This window comes from Ziziphus jujuba, chromosome 2 (genome assembly GCF_031755915.1).
Source record: "Ziziphus jujuba cultivar Dongzao chromosome 2, ASM3175591v1".
In the NCBI taxonomy this organism is placed as follows: Eukaryota; Viridiplantae; Streptophyta; class Magnoliopsida; order Rosales; family Rhamnaceae; genus Ziziphus; species Ziziphus jujuba.
Genome location: NC_083380.1, coordinates 33,741,849 through 33,762,271, shown reverse-complemented (window position 1 = coordinate 33,762,271; position 20,423 = coordinate 33,741,849). Strand labels below are relative to the sequence as shown.

The window sequence follows — 20,423 nt, the reverse complement described above, 5'->3', positions numbered from 1 at the left end:
TACTAAACAACTATGTAATAATAATCAATTATATAAGAAAACAAAAAAATGAATATATGTATATATATATTTAAGATTTGGAATTGATAAAAATAATAAAACAAATCCCATGAAAATAAATAAATAAAACAAATTTTTATCCACAAGACCAAACCTTTTTTAAGGTTTAATTTTAATGTTTATCCACAATTCAACCCTTTTTTTATAAAAAAAAAATTACAGGAAATATTTTTTTTGGCCCAATAAACATTAAGAGTAATTATCCGAAATCATAAACCCAAATAATTAATTTAAAAAATACTTAAAACTAAATTATTTAATGAAATCCATTGTTATACTCTTACCAAATGGACACTAAAGAAATTTTGTAACACCCCATCCCAAACTATATCAGAATTTTTGCATGTTGACCGAGATTGACCGTTGACTTAGTGGGTCAAAAGTTGACTTTTTGTTCCAGCTGAAATTTCTAATTGACCATGGTACCATGGTGAAGTACATGATGCCCCGAGTTCGTAGATTAGTAGCACGTCGAAATCGGAGCAACGGTTTGGAAGTTATGGGCCAAAAAAGGTGACGTGCAAACTGTCCAAAAGGTGCCGGGAGTTGACTTTTTATAGTTGTATAATTTTGTTTTGACTTTCATATGGTTGTAAAGTACTCGTCGATACGAATTTATAGACTAGCGGCACGCTTAAATTGGACATCTGGTTAAAAAGTTATGGACATGTGAAGTTTTCCGAATACCATAATATTTTATTATATCTGGCTTAAGTGCACAGTGATGCCACGTGTCAATGTCTGAGAGGTTCATATGGGTGAACAGTATCACCCACGGTGGCTTTTATTTGGCAAAACGACGGGGGAGGAGAGAGAAAGAGAGAGAGAAGAGAGAGAGGGAGAGAGAAAATCGCCGGCCACCGGAGTTGTGAAATTTTCCGGCCGATTCTTGCCACACGTGCTGGCCAGACAGGAGCGCCTCCCCATTCCCAGCCAAACCCCAAAATTTCACGGCCAACCTATCGGCGATGAGCCCGGATCGGGACTTTTTCGGGCGGCGGCGTCGATTCCTTCAACTGTCGAGATCTCCACATTCCGGCCTCCGTTCTTGTCACCGTCAGTACCGTTGAGACCCTCTCCCTCCGATCTACAAAATCCCCAAAAACTCTCAGCCGCTAGCCACAGCACGCGCCGGCAGCGGCGACGGTTGCCAGTGACCGCGACGGCTCGCCGGAGAAATCCCTATTCCGGCGAGTACCCAGTGCCGTCTCCGGTCCCTCTCCACGAATTCCAACCCCCTGAATCCAAATCCGGTGTCCTTTTCCTCCAATTCGAGATGATTTGAGAGAATCGAAGAGTTGAATCCCGAAAGCTTTCCGGCGAGATTCCGGCCACCTCGGGTCCGATATCCGGGAAGTAAGACCGGATCCGTGATCCTCGTCACTCAAGCTTCGATTTGGTATATTACTCATCAATTTTGGTTGTCGTTTGTGTTCGCTCTCCGGGTACCCATTTAGGTGTTACCCGATTAAAATATTAATATATTTGGTTTGGTGTATTGTGGATGTTTTAGGTGCACATGTGGGTAGTAGAGTTGATCCTACTGAGGATCTTGATTGGTATACATGCTCAAGGTGAGTGACCCACCTTTAAAACTATTTTGGGGTAATTAATTATATTTATTTGGTGTTAAATTGATATATGGAATTATGCTCATGTGGTGGAAATTTAATTATAATTGTGGAAAAATATTATTTTATAAGTACGTATATGTTTATTGGTACTAAACGGAATTTTGGGTTATTAAGAAATCCCCAATTTTTATTATTGTGATTTAATTGTATTTATTACACATGAACAAGTATTTTCATTAATTAATTGTGTTTGGATTTTTATATTATTTTTTGGGCATAATTGGTTTAAATATTTTAAGGAAAATATTTGTTTAAATTGGTAGTTTTAAATTTGATAATTATGCCTGTGGAATATTATTTGATGGACTTTGTGCTACGAGATAAATTATTTGTATATCGTTATCGATGGTTTCGTACCGGAAATGTTAAAGGAAAATGTGGGATGGTGAATTTGAAAACTGGTATATTTTCCACAGTGATTTTTGGAAAATCGGTACGGTAATAAGAAATTTAATAATTGGTTTTAGACGCACTCATACAGTATTGGTGTTCTGGCTGTATATGTGGATTAGTGCGCAAGTTATTATGTCTCCCGTGAGTTTCCATTGGACCGAGGGCAAGTAAGTTTTATATAGTGCCCATAGCCGCCCCCCTCCGTGGCTGGGATGACGGTTTCAGCAGCGGCGCTGTCAGGACGTCGAAGCGCCGTATGCAAGTTTCTCTCTTTAACCTCCCTGCCAGTCGGTGCTCGGGACGCTGGGTATCGGAGAGCATCACTGGTATATGGTGTGGTGCATCAAGTATAAAATTTTCAGATACAAATTTCAAACCCCAAAGTGTTCAAAAATTATTTATTATATTGTATTACATTTTTTTTTATATTTGGGGTATTTATTTATTGTTTATTAAATTAATTGATCCCTTGGTTTTTGGAAAATACAAATAACGGATTTTGTGAAAATGTTTTAAAAAGGAAACATTTCCAACGGAGTGAATAGTGAGGGTTTTGAGTGAAATTATTACTTTCAATTATTTATTATTTATTTATCTATTTAATTGTTGGTATTAATTAAATTTCTTTATTTGTTATATTATTAATATTAAAAGTATACAGTAGATAGGGTCACTCACTGAAATGATTAGCATCTCATATTTTTTAAATTCCGTTCCCTTAGGTGCAAGGGGTGGTAGACGTTCTTCGGAAGCGAACCTAATCTCCGTCGCTGTCTCAGTTCGAGAAGTTACCTTTGTCTTCATTTATTTCAATTGTAATATTTCTTTCATCCTTGTTGTATTCTATACTTAATAGTACTTCATGAAGCTCTGTATACTGTCTCGGATATTTATGTATCAATTATGCATTGGATTACTGTTATTCATTTGGAGTGCTATAAATTTGTGGAATCAACTTGTAGTTTGTGGGAGGAATAAGGGGATGAATTTAGAAGTGTGTTTTCAGTGCAGGAAAGTTGTGATAAGTCCAAACTTTAGGAGAGGTTCTGCCGTATTTTCCATTGGAGGGTCCGGTAGGATTTCCCTGGGATCAGGGCTTATCTAAGGTTTCGGTGAGGAATTTTGGATGGGTCCTGACAAATTTAATGAAATCAAGAAATCGTTTACAAACACCAATTAGTATCCAAAAGCTATATATGGTTCTCTTCTCTCTCTCATTTGCACTTGGAACTCTAATAGCTCACATCAACCTGCTTTTGTCATTAAAACCTAAAAAGGCAAAAAAAAAAAAAGTATAATTTATAAAAAAAAATTGCAGTAAAATCAATTTATCATTACCTTCAATTATTTCGCTTTCAAACTTATAAACCACTTATTTGAAACCATAATTCCCAGCAAATCTTTGAAAGAAAATGAATCTCAACAAATTTTTGAACCAAAAAGGGGGGGCAAAAAAAAAAAAAAAGCTGAGAATTGAAACAACAAAAAGTATTTCTAAATCAACAATAGAAAACCCAAAACTCAATGGAATAGTCTCATTGCTAATCATAAAAACTTAGCAAAAAAGAAAAAAAAAATCCAAAGAGGGAAAGAAAAAAGGGAAAAGAAAGAGCAAAGAAAGAAAGAAAGAAAGAAAAAAAAAAAAAAAGCAACCAAAGAAACCCATAAAAGCAACTATGAAAAATACAAACCAAAAAGAAAATACATCATACCTGCCTAGAAGACCAACGGAAATCCTTTTCTATGTTGGTAGTCGTGGCCATATAGTTCATAGTAAGGGTGGGCTTAGGTTCGGTTGAGTTTTTTATTTTTTACTTTTGCAAATTGAATTGAACCAAACCAAATTACAGAAAAAAAAAAAAGGCCAAATCGAATTGATTTTGTTCGATTCTGTTCGGTTCAATTCCGCTAGGTTGAATACTTTAATAATTGTTAATTTCATAATAATTTTTAAAATTTTATAATAATATTTTAAAATATATATTTTTAATGATTTGAATTTAATATTATTAATATATTTAATTAAATAATCTAAAAATATTAAAATATAATTAATTATAAAAAATATTATAATAATTAATTATAATAAAATAACAAAAATTATGTAATATATATCAATTTGATTTGGGTTATTTTTAATCCAAACTTGAATCGAACCAATTATAAACAAAAAATCAAATCCAATTGAGCTAAACCAGTTTGGTTCGATTTTTTTGGTCAGTTTAATTCTATTTGCGCCCATCTCTAATTCATAGAACTAAAGAGAGAATGCTTGACTGATTAAGGAATTAGGAAAGGAGGATTTTTTTTTTCTTTTTATTTTTTTTAAGGGGTTTCTCAACAAAATGAGCCCGAGGGAAAGATGAGACAGAGATCTCAAATGGAAAAGAAGAAAGCCAAAGTGTGCTTCCCAATGCATTTGATGATTTCAGATGGTGTAGTTGCAATTTATCCTTATGTTAATTTGAATGTAAAGCAACTAACAGTAGGGTAATAATGATATTTTCAAAAAAGACAAGAATTATTTGAAACTATACTAAATATTCGAAAATAGTTTAAAAAGCTTATACGATTAAAATTATTACAGTATTTCAAAAAAATGAAAAATTATCACATAATTTAAACAAAATTAATTAAAAATATAGATTAACAAAACTTTCAAATATTCAAATTAATTTTTTCAAAATCATCAAAAAATGATTTTTTTGCAAAATAATAATATTAATAATAATTAGGCATGTAAAATTAATTTAATTTTACTAAGAGTATAAAAGTAATTTAGTTTCCCACTAAGGATGTAGATGTTTTATTAAAATATGAAAGATGTTTCGCATTTATCCTAAACTTTAAGGGTGTAAATGAAATATTATCTAAAATATTAAAAAATTTAATCATCTCTTAGCAAAACAGCACTTTATGTATAGAGTTTGTGAACTAATGCATGTGTGGATAATACCCTGGTACAAATAATTGCAGGCATTAAAACTAAATAATCTAATAACCATATTTCTACATGTAATTATAAGAAGACAATTAACAAATTGCCTAAGCATCTGTTTCCAAACCATAATAAGAAAAAAATAAAAAGGTACAAGAAATTCATATACATTAAACTAATTCTGTAGCATAATTACTACGATGCAAATCTATAAATATTGAAAAAATCCCAGCATAAAATCTGTTCTCCCCTTCATGCATGAATTGAAATTTGTTCTTCGCTTTCTTTGTTTCTGTTGCTATTTGTTTTTCTCCCAATTCCGTAACAAGTGGTATCAGAGCCGCGTCGATCTATTTGGGATTTTTTTTTTTCTTCGATCATGGCAACAAAGTTCGACATTGAGAAATTTGAGCGCAACATGAGTTTCTCCATGTGGCAAGTCAAGATGAAGGCGATTTTGACACAGAACGGTTTACACAAGGCGTTGGTTGGCAAGGAACAGATGCCGTCTTCATGGGATGCCGAAAAGAAAGCCGAGGTTGATGAGCGTGCCCTATCCACCATTCAGCTATGCTTGTCCAATGAAGTTTTGAGGGAGGTCCTTGATCAGAAGACAACAAAGGACTTATGGGACAAGTTGGAATCTTTGTACATCACAAAGAATCTCACAACGAAACTGATTGCGAAGCACCGTCTATACACCCTTTCTATGGTTGAAGGTACATCTATTAAAACTCACATAGATGATTTTTCTACTATTTTGTTGGATCTGGCGAACATGGACATTAAATATGATGATGAAGATCAGGCCCTAATGCTACTGCGTTCCTTACCTCCATCGTATAAAAATTTTTGGGAGACTTTGATTTACAGTAATAAAACCCTAAAATTGGAGGACGTGAAAGCTTCTTTATATTCTAAGGAGTTGTTTGATAAGGAGTTGACCAGCAGTTCGGATAACAATAATTTTGGGAGTTCCGGAGGAGAGGGTTTGATTGTTAGAGGTAGAACATCATCTAGAGATCAAAATAACATTGGTGGTAGTCGGCCAAGATCGAAGTCAAGGTTCAGAAACCTTATTTGTCACTACTGTAAGAAAAAGGGGCACATCAAAACTGAATGTCGTAAGCTTCAGAATAAAAATAATGAAAAGAGTAAGGAACATGCCGAAGCCAGTGTCGCACATGAGGAAATTGAAGATGGAGATGTTTATTCAGTGACTGAGGATAGTTCGGGCAAGCAGGGATGAATTTTGGATTCAGCCTGTTCGTTTCACATCTGTCTCCATAGGGATTGGTTCTCTTCTTATGTTCCGGTGGATAAAGGTGTTGTGCTGATGGGAGATGATCATCCTTGCTGTGTCATCGGCATTGGAACTGTAAGGGTGAAGATGCATGATGGAATTATCAGAACACTATCTGAGGTACGTCACGTTCCAGATATGTCTAAAAATTTAATTTCTTTATCTGCTTTGGACAAGTTTGGTTGTTCTTTTTCTGGTGGAGGTGGAGTTTTGAGGGTTCTGAAGGGTGCTTTGGTGGTGATGAAAGCTAGCCTGGTTGGTACATTATACAGGCTACAGGGTTCTGTGGTAATGGGGTCGGCTGCTGTTTCAGTGTCCATGTCAGATTCGGATATTACTCGTTTGTGGCATATGAGATTGGGCCATATGAGTGAGAAAGGTTTGGCGATGTTGAGCAAACGGAGTTTGCTTGGTGATCGGAGTATCTCGAAGTTGGAGTTTTGTGAACATTGTGTGTTTGGGAAGCAGAAGAGAGTTAGCTTCAGTACTAGAATTCACAAAACCAAAGGTACTCTAGACTACATTCATTCAGATCTTTGGGGCCCCGCACGTACTGCTTCTAAGGGTGGTGGCAGATATATGTTGACCTTCATTGATGATTTCTCCAGGAAGGTCTGGGTATATTTTCTGAAGCACAAGAATGACGTATTTGCTATCTTCAAGCAATGGAAAGCTTTGGTAGAGAAGCAGACGGAAAGAAGGGTTAAGCGCCTTCGTACAGATAATGGATTGGAGTTCTGTGATGGTGTTTTCAATGAGTTTTGTAGAAACGAAGGGATTGTTAGACATCTCACAGTTAGAGGAACTCCGCAGCAAAATGGTGTGGCTGAGCGGATGAATAGAACTCTTATGGAGAAAGTCCGATGCATGCTGTCAAATTCTGGGTTAGCACAGGAATTTTGGGCAGAAGCAGCTGCTACAGCTTGCTACTTAGTGAATCGTTCTCCATCTGCAGCAATCGATTGCAAGACTCCTGAAGAGGTATGGTCTGGAAAACCTGCTAATTATTTAGATTTGAAGGTGTTTGGATGCCCTGCCTATGTTCATGTTAATGATGGTAAGCTTGAGCCTAGATCGAAGAAGGGCATATTTCTTGGTTACCCGCAGGGTGTAAAAGGATACAGAGTTTGGCTTCCTGATCCAAAGTCATCTAAGGTTGTGATTAGCAGGGATGTTGTGTTTGATGAGATGGCAATGCTGCATCCGAAAAAGGAGCTCGTTGTTTCAGACAGTATGCCAAAGCAGGTGGAGTTTAGGGTGGAGGAAGTAAGTACTTCACAGAATGGTTCAGTTTCAGGCCGATTTGAGACACCCACTCATGTGGAAGAAGAGAGAATTGAGGAGGTGCAGGAGCATTCGATTGCCAAGGATAGACCTCGCAGGGAGATCAAGAAGCCCTCTAGTTTAGCAGACTATGTCACTTTTGCTTGTGTTACAGCACAAGAGATCGAGAGTCCCAGTGATCATTGCAACTATTATGAAGCCATCTCATGTGAGGATTCTGCAAAGTGGTTAATTGCTATGCAGGAAGAGGTGGAGTCGCTTCATAAGAACCACACTTGGGAGTTAGCATTACCTCCAGAGGGTAAGAAGATTGTGGGATGCAAGTGGGTCTACAAAAAGAAAGAAGGCATTCCTGGTGTTGAAGATGCGAGGTACAAAGCATGTTTAGTAGCGAAGGGGTATTCACAGGTACAGGGAGTTGATTTTAATGATATATTTTCCCCTGTCGTTAAACATACTTCTATTCGTGCTTTGTTAGCGCTAGTTGCTATGCATGATTTAGAGTTGGAGCAACTAGATGTGAAGACCGCTTTCTTGCATGGTGAGCTTGAGGAGACAATTTATATGCAGCAACCCGAAGGTTTCGAGGTTGAAGGAAAAGATGATCATGTGTGTTTGTTGAAAAGGTCCTTGTATGGTTTGAAGCAATCCCCTCGTCAGTGGTACAAGCGGTTTGATGGGTTTATGTTTAGCCATGGCTATTCTAGAAGCCAATATGATAGCTGTGTGTATTTTAGGAAGTTGGAAGATGGCTCATTTATCTATTTGTTGCTTTATGTTGATGATATGCTGATAGTGGCCAAGAAGAAATCCGATATCAACAGATTGAAAGCAGAATTGAGTGGTGAATTTGAGATGAAAGATTTGGGAGCGGCAAAGAAGATTCTTGGTATGGAGATTGAGATAGATAGATCTGCAGGTAAACTTTTCTTGACTCAAAGATCTTTTGTTGAGAAAGTTCTGGAGCGTTTTGGAATGAAGAACGCTAAACCTGTAAGTACTCCATTAGCTACTCATTTTAGATTGTCTGCTGATATGTCACCACAGTCGGATAGAGACATTGAGTATATGTCACATGTTCCTTATTCTAGTGCTGTTGGTAGTTTGATGTATGCTATGGTGTGTACCCGTCCTGACATTGCACATGCTGTTAGTGTTGTGAGCCGGTATATGGCTAATCCTGGCAAACAACACTGGCAAGCTGTCAAATGGATTCTAAGGTACTTGAGAGGCACTACTAACACTTGTTTAGAGTTTGGTGGAAGTAAGGAGGGTGTACGTGGATATGTTGATGCAGATTTTGCTGGGGACCTTGATAGAAGGAGGTCCACTACTGGTTATGTATTTACTCTTGGAGATACTTCTATCAGTTGGAAGTCTGTTTTGCAAGCAACAGTTGCACTATCAACTACAGAAGCTGAATATATGGCTATAGCTGAAGCGGTGAAAGAAGCTATTTGGTTAAGGGCGTTGATAGGTAAGTTGAGCTCTGAGCAGGAGAGTACGGTCATCAATTGTGATAGTCAGAGTGCTATCTATCTCACTAAGGATCAGATGTTTCACGAGAGGACAAAACATATAGATGTTCGGTATCATTTTGTACGTGATGTTATTGCTCGTGGAGATATTGTTGTCAGCAAGGTGAGTACTCATGATAATCCTGCTGACATGATGACCAAGGCACTTCCAGTAGCCAAGTTTGAGCATTGCTTGGACTTGGTTGGTGTTTGTTGTTGAGCTTTGCCTTTAGGGGTTTTTGTGGAAGAGGATGGCAACTTTTATCGAAGATTGGAGTTTTGTATGTTTTTTCTTTCCTTATATGGAATTTGTGTCAAGGTGGAGATTGTTAGAGTTTGTGATCCGAATTCTTGTTGATCCGACCCGAAAAGCTCGCGGTGCGACCCATTTGGTAAAACTAAATTTTGGAGAAAAATTTGGGGCTCTGTGGTGGAAGCGGAGGTCTCGGGCCGATAGGCCCGAGATCGTAGCCCACCATTGAGCCTGACGGGGGTGCGGGGGTAGCGCCCCTGCGGTATGGACCTGTTCAATTTTAGGGTTTCTTATGTACTATATATTTTTGGTTTTCGGCTGAAATTAGGGTTTTAGAAGGTATCGCGCAGTCAGGCTCACCTTTTGTACCAATCTTTCGATATTGGATTTGCTTCTCCCTGCCCGTGGTTTTTCCCGTCAAGGGTTTCCACGTTAATTGTGTGTTTGTTCTTCGCTTTCTTTGTTTCCGTTGCTATTTGTTTTTCTCCCAATTCCGTAACAATTACATATATATATATATATATATATATATATATATATATATATATATATATATATATATATATATATATGTATAAAGCACCTCAAACCTTCGTTCATAAAAGGTTTTTTACACATTTCATATACGCACCAAATATAGTTGGAACCCCACTATTTTTTACATATCACCAACTACTTTTCAATATAGCACAAAGATCATACGGCTTTCCACGTAAACATTTCACATAAATTCCAAACCCCAGGAGCAAAAACACAAGCACAACCCCAACTTTGACGCCCATATTTTTATCCTTCTTCAACCTCCAACCCCATCCATTCTCCGTCGCCTTTTGGCTGACTTCGAACACCTGGGAAATGAAGAAAATCTCTGATTTCTTGGGCATCTCAACAGAGAGAATCCCTCCGGCGAACTTGGAACTAATGTCTTTGACTTTGACGTTGTCGACCAGTTTGATTTGTTTGCTAAAACGAATCCATTTGTTGTTGTCGTCCAATGGTGGTTCTTCCAGTTTGATTTGTTTGCAAAAAAAGCTCCATTTGTTGTTGTCGTCCCATGGTCGTTCTCCGGAGATTTTTAGCGTCCTCGCATTGTCGAAGCGAATTACCTTCAGCTGTTCCCTTTTGAAACCTGCCTAGTCCCCAAGGGATATTAATAATATTAATTATTTGGATAAATTATTTATTGCTCTAATTAATTATTGTTTCAATTTCTATTTTAGTTTATTTTTTATATATTTATTTTTAATGTAGAGTTTCAAGAGCATGGCAACTATATATTAAAATATATATCCACATAGAGTTTTTAAACTTTAATTAATGAATATTTCTGGTACATTCAAAAGATAATTAATTATAAATCCAAACATATCATAAAACAGAATATAAATTAAGTTGTTTGAACAAAATATATTAATTATCATACTAATATATGAGATTGTGAGTTCAAGGTAATAACATGGAAAAAAAATCCCGTGAATGATAAAATATATAAACATATATATTGACTAAGTTAATCATAATATATATTTATATATATTAATTAAGTTACGATTGACTTACATTTAAAATGAAAAGAATTTAATATATAAATAGATATATATATATTATGTAGAGAAGTTTACCATTAAGATGAACCTCAAGAGTATCAGTATCTTCCTTCCTATGCCAAATACAATAAGGATCGAAATCTGTATACAAACGGTTGTTTAGTTCAATTTTGTTTTCCATGGCAGAACTTGATTTTGTTCTATAGTTAGGATCTTTTATATTTCTATAAACTTTATAAATCAAAAAGTATTTTATATCTGTTTTTATATTACAAAATGATGGCGTAACAATCTAACATTCTTTAATTGGTTGTCCCACTTTATTAAAATCAGGGAATATATCTTTCTTCCTTGAATTTTTGGAGGGTTTTGGGATTGCTTTCTTTCTTTCTTTTGAAGTGTACGGTTTACAGATCCTTATCCTTTCCCTTTTTGCATGGAACAAGAATAAAAGTACGCTTTTATTTCGTTTTCAATGTACTTCCAAATTTCTTACATAATTTAATATTTTATAAAATGAGTTTTTCTATAATTAATTTTTTAATTGATATCCCTAATAAATAATAGAGATTAATTTTCTGACATTTCATAAACACCCTTTATTTTTAGCGTGCCATTACTTTTACCATCCAAAAAAATATAAAGACCATAATGCCCTCAATACTTTATTAATAAAATAAGAGTAAATTATAACAAAAATAATTATTTTGTTTCAGATGGTTTTTCTCAAACAATATACTCCTATTGTTTTTTAAGACATTTTGAGTTGCCCTCCTTCTTTTTTTTTTTTTGGGGGGGATGACAGCGTGCCTAGACGGCTCTGATACCAAGTGAAGATTTTGATTTTATGGAAATTATTGCTTCGTGAAATCCCAGCTCGGTTGAGAAGAAAACTTTTCTATTTGTATGGATATAGAGTATGTACAATGTTTTCTAATATTGAAAAGACATAACCAGTGGCTGGCTTTGTTCCACATGTAAAGAAATTCCTATACATCAGTACATTCTAGAACTCATATAAGCAAGACAATTTAACTAATTAATCTATGATTACTTTGTATTCCTAACACGCACAAACATCGATTCGGCTTCAAACGATGTCGATTCATGATCAAGCCCCAGAGTTTCATGATCTCACTCTTCTTGAACACCATGTTCTTTACTTATCTTAAGATGAGTTTGCAAGTTTATAGGCACCCAAAATGACATAATGTGCAAAAACGGCTAAGCTAGAGAAGCTTTTAAGATTTTTTTATGAGATGAGGTTGGATGAGTTAAACCAAATGATATCACTTTCATATGTGTACTTTATGCACACAGCCAAAGAGGGTATATCGATGAAGGATGGAAATATTTCTCCTCCATGACTTATGTCCATGGAATCTTTCCCATAGACGATCATGGTGAATGTATTAAGTATGAAAAATCTTCTAAGGTGTTAAATTACTACTTATCCAAAAAGGTTAAATTTATGAAATGTGAGTTTTCATTTCATTTATATTTTTCTCTAACAATTTCCCTCAAATGTAGGCCCGTCTCTTTTGGCCTTTTCTTTGAATTCTTATATATATATATATATATATATATATTTTAGATGGAGTTGTTGAATTTTAAACCTAAAACCTCTTGTATATCTGGCTCTGATATTATATTGAAATATTACTAATCCAAAAAATTTAAGCTTATGGAAAGTAGGCTTTCATTTCAAATTACTACTGATCCCAAAAGCTTAAACTTATGAAAGATGGATTTTCTTTTTTTTTTTTTTTTTTTCTAACACAGAGTGAGCTAGCCACATGAAAGAAGCTTAGGAATTAATCTTGAAAATGCCATTTCAACTAATTGTGCTAGTTTGGCAAACTTTTCCTTGATGCGTGTCAGGTTCATGGGGGTATAGAAAGTAGGAAGTGTAGAGCAAACGTGCATTAGAGTTAGACATAACAAACCCATAAACGCATGTATTGTTATCAAATATGCATGCTAGTATTAGCAATTTAGATGGTGCAGGAATGCTGAGTGAAGTGATGAAAATTACGGATGCAAAAGAAATGCCTAGATCCAGTTGGATTGAAGTAGAAAAATGGTTGATTACTACTTATAGAAGTTGAAGGGTTCAAACAAATGAAGGGTGATTGAGTGGGTAAGTTTACTTTTCTTCTGCAATATTGGGCTAGTAAGTAGTTCCTTTTCCAGTATTACTCCAAAATAGTATTTAAAAAGGGGAATATTTCTTCTACACTCAACTTTGAGATTTGGATTGAATACAAAAACATCGGTTAGGTTTTGAAAAAATTATTTACACCTTCCAGAGTGGTCTAAAGTTACCATTATATTCTTCTAAGGTTGAATTCTTTTTAAATTCCTTTTGTTAAATATATTTGATAATTATTATATATTTTAATATATTTATTCAAATATATTTAATAAATTATCACTTAGTTTAAAGGGAGTATTCCGCTAATACCCATAATAAATAGTATAAATTAGTTTTGTGTCATTCCATAAACACTCTTTATTTTAATGTACCGTTACTTTTACCATCCACAAAAATTTTTAAAGACCATAATGCCCTCAATACTTTATTAATAAAATAAAAGAAAATTATAACAAAAATAATTATTTTGTTCAGATGGTTTTTCTCAAACAATATACTATTATCTATTTAATTTATTTAACTAAATCAATAATCAGTTAACCAGAACAATAATTAAATAGTAAATTGTAAATAGATAATTTTTTTTTTGAAAAGGTAAATATTATGGTATTTATTTTGAAAAAAAAATATCATGAAGTTAATACTAAACAGTTATGTAATAATAATCAATTATATAAGAAAAAATTAGGATTATAATAATAACTTAAAATATCTAAACAATTATAAGATTTTCATTTTGCTCACAATAAAAAATTAATAAAATTTTTTAGGATTTGGAGTTTATAAAAAATAATTAAAAAAATCCCATAAAAAAAAAAACAAAGTTTTATCCATACGACCATATATATATATATTTTTAATTTTAATGGTTATCCACAATTCTTTTTTTAAAAAAAACAATTACCGGAAATATTTTTTTGGCTCAATAAACATAAGAGTAACTATATGAAATCATAAACCCAAAAAATTAGTTAAAAAATAAAAATACGTGAAACTAAAATATTTAATGAAATCCATTTTTATACTCTTATCAAACAAAGACGAAATCGTTTACATACATTATTATGGTAAGCAAATTAGATAAACAAAATTTCAACCAAAACAAAATTATAAACACAAATTAGTATCCAAAAAAAAAAAAATCATAAATAGAAATCAATTCATGTCTTGTACAGAAGCTATATATGTTTCGCTTCTCTCTCTCATTTGCACCCTAGCAGCTCACATTAACCTGCTCTTTGCCATTAAACCTAAAATATTGAAAAGGATAAAAGGTATAATTTGGCCAAACAAATTGCAATAAAATCAATTTATCATTACCTTCAATTATTCTCTTTCAAGCCTATAAACCCCTTATTTGAAACCATAATTCCAAGTAAATCCCTGAAAGAAAATGAATCTCAACAAAGTTTTTAACCAAAAAGGGGGGAAAAAAAGCTGAGCATTGAAACAACAAAAACATAAGTATTTCTAAATCAACAATGGAGAACCCTAAACTCAATGGAATGTTCTCACTGCTAATCATAAAAACTCAGCAAAAATAAAAAATAAAAAATCCAAAAAGGGGAAAGAAAAAAGAAAAAATAAAGAAAAAAACAACCAAAGAAGCCCATAAAAGCAACTATGAAAAAGACAAACCAAAGAGAAAATACATCAAACCTGCCTAGAAGACCACCCAAAATCTTTTTTTTATGTTGGTAGCCATGGCATATACTAGGGGTGGGCATCGGTTAAGTTCGATTTTTTATTTTTTATTTTTTCAAATCGAACTAGACCGAACCAAACCATGAAGAAAAACCAAATCTAACTAAATTAATTTAGTTTGGTTCACTTTGGTTGGACTGAATATTTTAAATTTTTTATTTTTAATAATATTTAAAACTTTTGTAATAATTTTTTTAAGAAAATATAATTATTTTTTAATGATTTAAATTTAATATTGTTAATATATTTAATTAAATAATCTAAAAATATATTAAAATGTAATTAATTATAATAAAATATAATAAAAAAATTATAATATTTATTCAATTCAATTTGTATTATTTTTAATATAAATTAAACCAAATCGATTATAAAAAAAAAACTGAATCGAACCGAACCAAATCAGTTGGAGATTTTTTTTTTTTTTGGGTTGTTCCGATTTGATTTTTACCCACCTCTAATCCATGGAATTGAAAATGTTTAACTGATTAAGGAATTAGGAAAGGAGAAGACCATTGTTTTTTTCTCTTTTTTTTTTTTTTTTTTTTGGAGAGGGAAACATGAGAGAGAGAGATCTCAAATGGAAAAGAAAAGAGGGAAAGTGTGCTTTCCAATGCATCTGATGGTTTTTGATGGTGTAATTGCAATATTCTTCTATTAATTTGAATGTAAAGCAACTGATGGTAGAGATAATAAATGATATTTTTGAAAAGACAAAAACCGTTTGAAATTATACTGAATCTTCGAGAGTGTTTATAAAATTTTTCTTAATTTAAAAAGCTTACATGAATAAAATTATCACAATATTAAAAAAAAAAAGTTAAAAAACTATCACATAGTTTAAATAAAATTAATTAAAATTACAGATTAACAAAACTTTAAAGTATTTAAATTAATATTTGCAAAATCGTCAAATAATTAATTTTTGCAAAAAGAGAAAAAATAATAAGGCAATTAAAGTTAATTTAATTTTACTAAGAGTATAAAAGTAATTTAGTTTGCCATTAGAAGTGTAAATATTTTATTAGAATATGAATGACTTTTTGTATTTATTCTCAACTTTAGGAGTGCAAATTAAATATTTTCTAAAATATTTAAAAATTTAATCATACCTTAGCAAAAGCTCTCATCTTTAACTTTCATGTATGGATCTTCCAAAAAAAAAAAAAAAAAAAAAGAAAAAAAGAAAAAAAGAAAACCTTCATGTATAGAGTTCGTGAACTAATGCGTGTGGATGATACACTGGTGCAAACAATTGGGGGAACTAAAACTAAATAATCTAATAACCATATTTCTACATCTAATTAGAAGAAGACAATTAACTTATTAGCCTAAACACCTATCTGTTTCCAAGCCATAATTTAAAAAAAAAATAATTGAAAGAAATATATATACATTAAACTAATTCTGTAGCCTAATTACAAGGATGGAAATCCAGAAATATCGAAAAAAAATCCCAGCACAGAATCTGTTCTCCCCTTCATGCATGATAGATATTTAATTGGTATCGTGAACGGAACACAATTACAAATATAGAACACCTGAATCTTCGTTCATAAAAGGTCGTTTACACATTTCATATATGCACCAAATATAGATGGAACCCCACATATATACATATATACATATATATATATATATATATATATATATTTACATCACCAACTACTTTCCATATAAACATTTCATACAAACCCCAAACCACAGTAGTAAAAACACAAGCACAACCCCAACTTCGACGACCATATTTTTATCAATCTCTAACCTCCAAACACCTGCATTCTCCGTTGTTGTAGTCATTTCCGGTTGGCCCATTTGGAGGACTTGGGGCGCCAGGGAAATGGACATGGAGAGAATCTCTGGTTTCTTGGGTATCACAATAGAGAGAATCCCTCCGTTTAACTCGAAACTAATGTCGTTGACTTTGATGTTTTCGGCCAGTTTGATTTGTTTGCAAAAACGACTCCATTTGTTGTTATCGTCCAATGATCGTTCTCCGGAGATTGTTAGGATCCTCGCATTGTCGATTCGAAGCTTCAGCTGTTCCCCTTTGAAACCTGCCCAGGCCAGCCGTGGCCCCAAGGAAAATTAAAAATATTATTTTGTTTGGATGAATTAATAATTGTTCTAAATTCATTATCGTTTCAATTTCTATGTTTCAGTTACTTTCTATTTATTGTTAATGTAGAATTTCAAAAGCATGGCAATTATATATATATATATATATATATATATATCCAACATAGAGTTTTTAAAACTTTAATTAATGAATATTTCTAGTACATTCAGAAGATAATTAATTATAAATCCAAACATATCATAAAACAGAATATAAATTAAGTTGTTTAAAAGATATATATATATATATATATATTAATTATCATATATATATTAATTATCATACTCATATTTGATATTATAGATTTAAAATATTGGAATGGAAAAAAATAGATTGTGGATTTGGCATACTGAAATAAGAAAAAATAATAGTAAATTATCAAAACAAAAAAAAATATATATATATATATACATATTAGGTTATAATTGATAAACTTAAAAAAAAAAAATTGTATATATATTAAGTAGAGAATTTTACCATTTAGATCAATATCAAGAATATCAGTATCTTCCTTCCGATGCCACATGCAATAAGGCTCCGAGTCTATATACAATCCGGCTTTGTTTCCCATGGCAGTGTAACACCCCGTCCCAAATCGCACCGGAATCCGTGCACGTTGACCGAGGTTGATCGTTGACCGTTGACCGAAGGGGTTAAAAGTTGACTTTTTGACTCGGTGAGAATTTCGAGTTGACCAGGATACCGTGGCGAAGTGCACGATGCCACGAGTTCGTAGACTGGTAGCACGTCGAAAACGGAGCTACGGTTTGGAAGTTATGGACGAAACAAGTTGCAGTCCAAACTGTCCAGGGAGTGTCGGAGTTGACTTTTTGTTGATGGGGAATTGAGCTTTGACTCGTGTGTGGTTGTGAAGTGCTCGTCGATACGAGTTCACAGACTAGCGGCACGCTCAAAACGGACATCCGGTTAAAAAGTTATGGACGTTTGAAGTTTACCGGATACCGTAATATTTTAATGTTTTTGGGTCGGTGAACAGTGAAATGCCACTTGTCAGCTTCTGATTGGTCCACGTGGCATGAACAGTGTCACACAGGGGTTTTATTTGTTAAAACACTCGGGGAAGAGAGAGAAAGAGAGAGAGGAGAGAGAAAGAGAGAGAGGAAAGAGAGAGAGAGTCACCGGCCGCCGGTCATTTTCACGTTTTCCGGCCTAGTTACTGTACACGCGCCGGCCATCCAGATTGCCCACCTCATTTCCGGCAAAACCTCCAAATTTCACGGCGAACGGCCGCCGGACGCGCCCGGATCGGACGTCCGAAGTTTGGCGGCGATTTTTCCCCCTCCACCGCCGGCCACCGCGAATCGGCACTGTTCCGGCCATTTTCCGGATACACGCGCCTGACAGCCTTGATCCTCTCCTCAAGTCCGGCCTACCCACCAAAAATCACGGCCATCGGACCACCGACGTGCCGGGATCGGAGCGTTTTCCGGCGAGGGGTCGGAAATCTTCAAACGGTGATTTCTCCGCCGTCCGACCTCCGTTTTGCTCACCGCCGGTCCCGTTGGATTGCTCTCCTCACGATCTACAAGTCTGAAAAATTTCACAGCCAACGGCCACCGCACGCATGCGCCGCCGGCGACGGTTGCCGGTGACCGCGGCGGCCCGCCGGAAAATAATGTTCCGGCGAGTACCCGAAATTCCGGCCAGCTCCAGTCCGCAGTGTTTGACCTCCTGAACCCAAATCCGACTTCCGTTTCTGCCAATTCGCTACGGTTTGGGAGAATTGCGGAGCCGAAACTCGAAAAGCTTTCCGGCGAGATTCCGACCCCGTCGGGTCCGATCACCGGAAAGTAAGACCGAATCCGTGATCCTCATCACGCGAGCTTCGATTCGGTATATAACTCGTAAATTCTAGATAACGTTTGTGTTTTACCCCCGGGTACCGGGTATTATTTACTCGATTAAAATATTAATTTATTTGACTGTCTGTGAATTTTGTTCTAGGAGCACCGGTGAGTCGTAGAATTGATCCCGTAGTGGATCATGGGTTAATTGCGTGCTCCAGGTGAGTGACCCACCTTCAAATTAATTTTGGGAAATTAATTGGTGAATATATTATGTGTGATTCAAATATTTGGAATTTAATTCCTATGTGCCAAATATTTATTGGATTTATTGTGGAATTGTTTATGAATTTATTGGATTTAAGAAAATGTGCATTATATAAATTTATGCCATGTGAAATTATTTTATGGTTTTGAGGATTTTGAAATTGGTGTGGTTTTAATGGTAAATTGGGCACGATTTGAATTTCAAATATTTCAAGGAAAATATTTGGTTATGTTGGTGATTTCAATTTTTATAAAATATGCCCATGAAATATTATGAGATTTGATTATGATATTTTGAGCATTATTTATGCTATTGGGAAAATGTGGATATTTGAATTGATGGATTTGAAAGTTGGTGGATTTGAAAATCATGGAATTTATGGCATTGATTACAAAGAAATTGTGGGAAAATTCCCGGTTCAAGCGGATGGATTATGCCCGCTATGTTTATGAAAAATGTGAAATTTGTTTTATAATTTAAATTGTGGATTTTATGATTTTTAGATGCACCGTGCACGTACTGGTGTTCTGATTATGTGATATGGTATATGTGATATGGATATTGTGCACACGGATATGATTAGTGCGCAGGTGGGTGTGAGTAGCGCGCAGGTGATATTATGAGGGTGTCCTGTGGATGCCATCGGAGAGGGTGGCCACCCCCCTTTGGCCGGGACACCAGGTTAGCAGCGGCGCAGTGGGACGCCACGCGACCGTATGCCGGTTTCTTTCTATAACCTCCTGTCTGGCGGTACCTTGGGACGCTGGGTACTGTTGGCGCCACTGGTATATAGTGGGTGCATCAAATGATTTTCAGAACTGTGTTTTAAAAATAAAATGTTTTGAAACTGTATGGGAATTAAAAATTAACTATTACTGTTCTGGTATTTATTTGATGTCTTGGTTTTCGGGGAGTATGAATAAAGGGTTTTGTGAAAATGTTTTAAAAGGGGAACTCTTCCAACTGAGAGAATTGTAAGGGTTTTGAGAGAAATTATTATTTTCCAAATAATTATTATTTATATACCTATTACCGTGGTATTATATTGTACAGTAGTAGGATCGCTCACTGAGATGATTAGCATCTCACACTCTTAAATTCCGTTCCTCTAGGTTCCAGGTTGTCGGTGTTCATTCGGAGCGGACTTGATCTTCCTTGCTGTTTTACTTCGTGAAGTACCCTGTTCTTCTTTATTGCAGTTGTACTATTTCTTTCATTCTTGTTGTATTTATTATGCACTGGATTACTGTATTTATTTTGAAGTGCTGAAATTTGTGGAACCAACTTGTAGTACTGTGGGAGGAATAAGGGGACAATTTTAGAAGTGTGTTTTCAGTGCAGGTAAATTTGTGGTAAGTAAATCCCTTAGGGGAGGCGCTGCCGGATTTTCCGTTGGAGAGTTCGATAGGGTTTCCCTGGGATCAGGGCTGTCTAGGGTTCCGG

General features: G+C 34.7%; 2 protein-coding genes across 2 annotated transcripts; both read right to left on the bottom strand.

The window, feature by feature from the left end:
- Positions 1-9,967: 9,967 nt before the first annotated feature.
- Positions 9,968-11,153, bottom strand: LOC107412281 (uncharacterized). Its single transcript, XM_016020025.4, has 2 exons — positions 11,005-11,153; positions 9,968-10,511 (listed from the first exon to the last, which is right to left on the bottom strand). Exons 1-2 carry the CDS (start codon positions 11,108-11,110, stop codon positions 10,048-10,050), a joined length of 570 nt encoding a protein of 189 aa, XP_015875511.2. The 5' UTR covers positions 11,111-11,153; the 3' UTR covers positions 9,968-10,047.
- Positions 11,154-16,319: 5,166 nt separating this feature from the next.
- On the bottom strand, positions 16,320-17,477 carry LOC107419728 (17.5 kDa class I heat shock protein-like). The gene is made up of 2 exons (XM_016028506.4): positions 17,385-17,477; positions 16,320-16,845 (listed from the first exon to the last, which is right to left on the bottom strand). Exons 1-2 carry the CDS (start codon positions 17,431-17,433, stop codon positions 16,454-16,456), a joined length of 441 nt encoding a protein of 146 aa, XP_015883992.3. The 5' UTR covers positions 17,434-17,477; the 3' UTR covers positions 16,320-16,453.
- Positions 17,478-20,423: the final 2,946 nt, after the last annotated feature.

What these genes read in the sequence shown, in the direction of transcription:
- LOC107412281 (XM_016020025.4), bottom strand. Translation starts at nt 11,110, where the DNA reads ATGGAAAACAAAATTGAACTAAACAACCGTTTGTATACAGATTTCGAT. An exon ending in TCTTGAGGTTCATCTTAATG is followed by an intron (nt 10,512 to 11,004) that starts GTAAACTTCTCT and finishes GGGACTAGGCAG; the next exon opens with GTTTCAAAAGGGAACAGCTG.
- LOC107419728 (XM_016028506.4), bottom strand. Translation starts at nt 17,433, where the DNA reads ATGTGGCATCGGAAGGAAGATACTGATATTCTTGATATTGATCTAAAT. An exon ending in TCTTGATATTGATCTAAATG is followed by an intron (nt 16,846 to 17,384) that starts GTAAAATTCTCT and finishes TGGCCTGGGCAG; the next exon opens with GTTTCAAAGGGGAACAGCTG.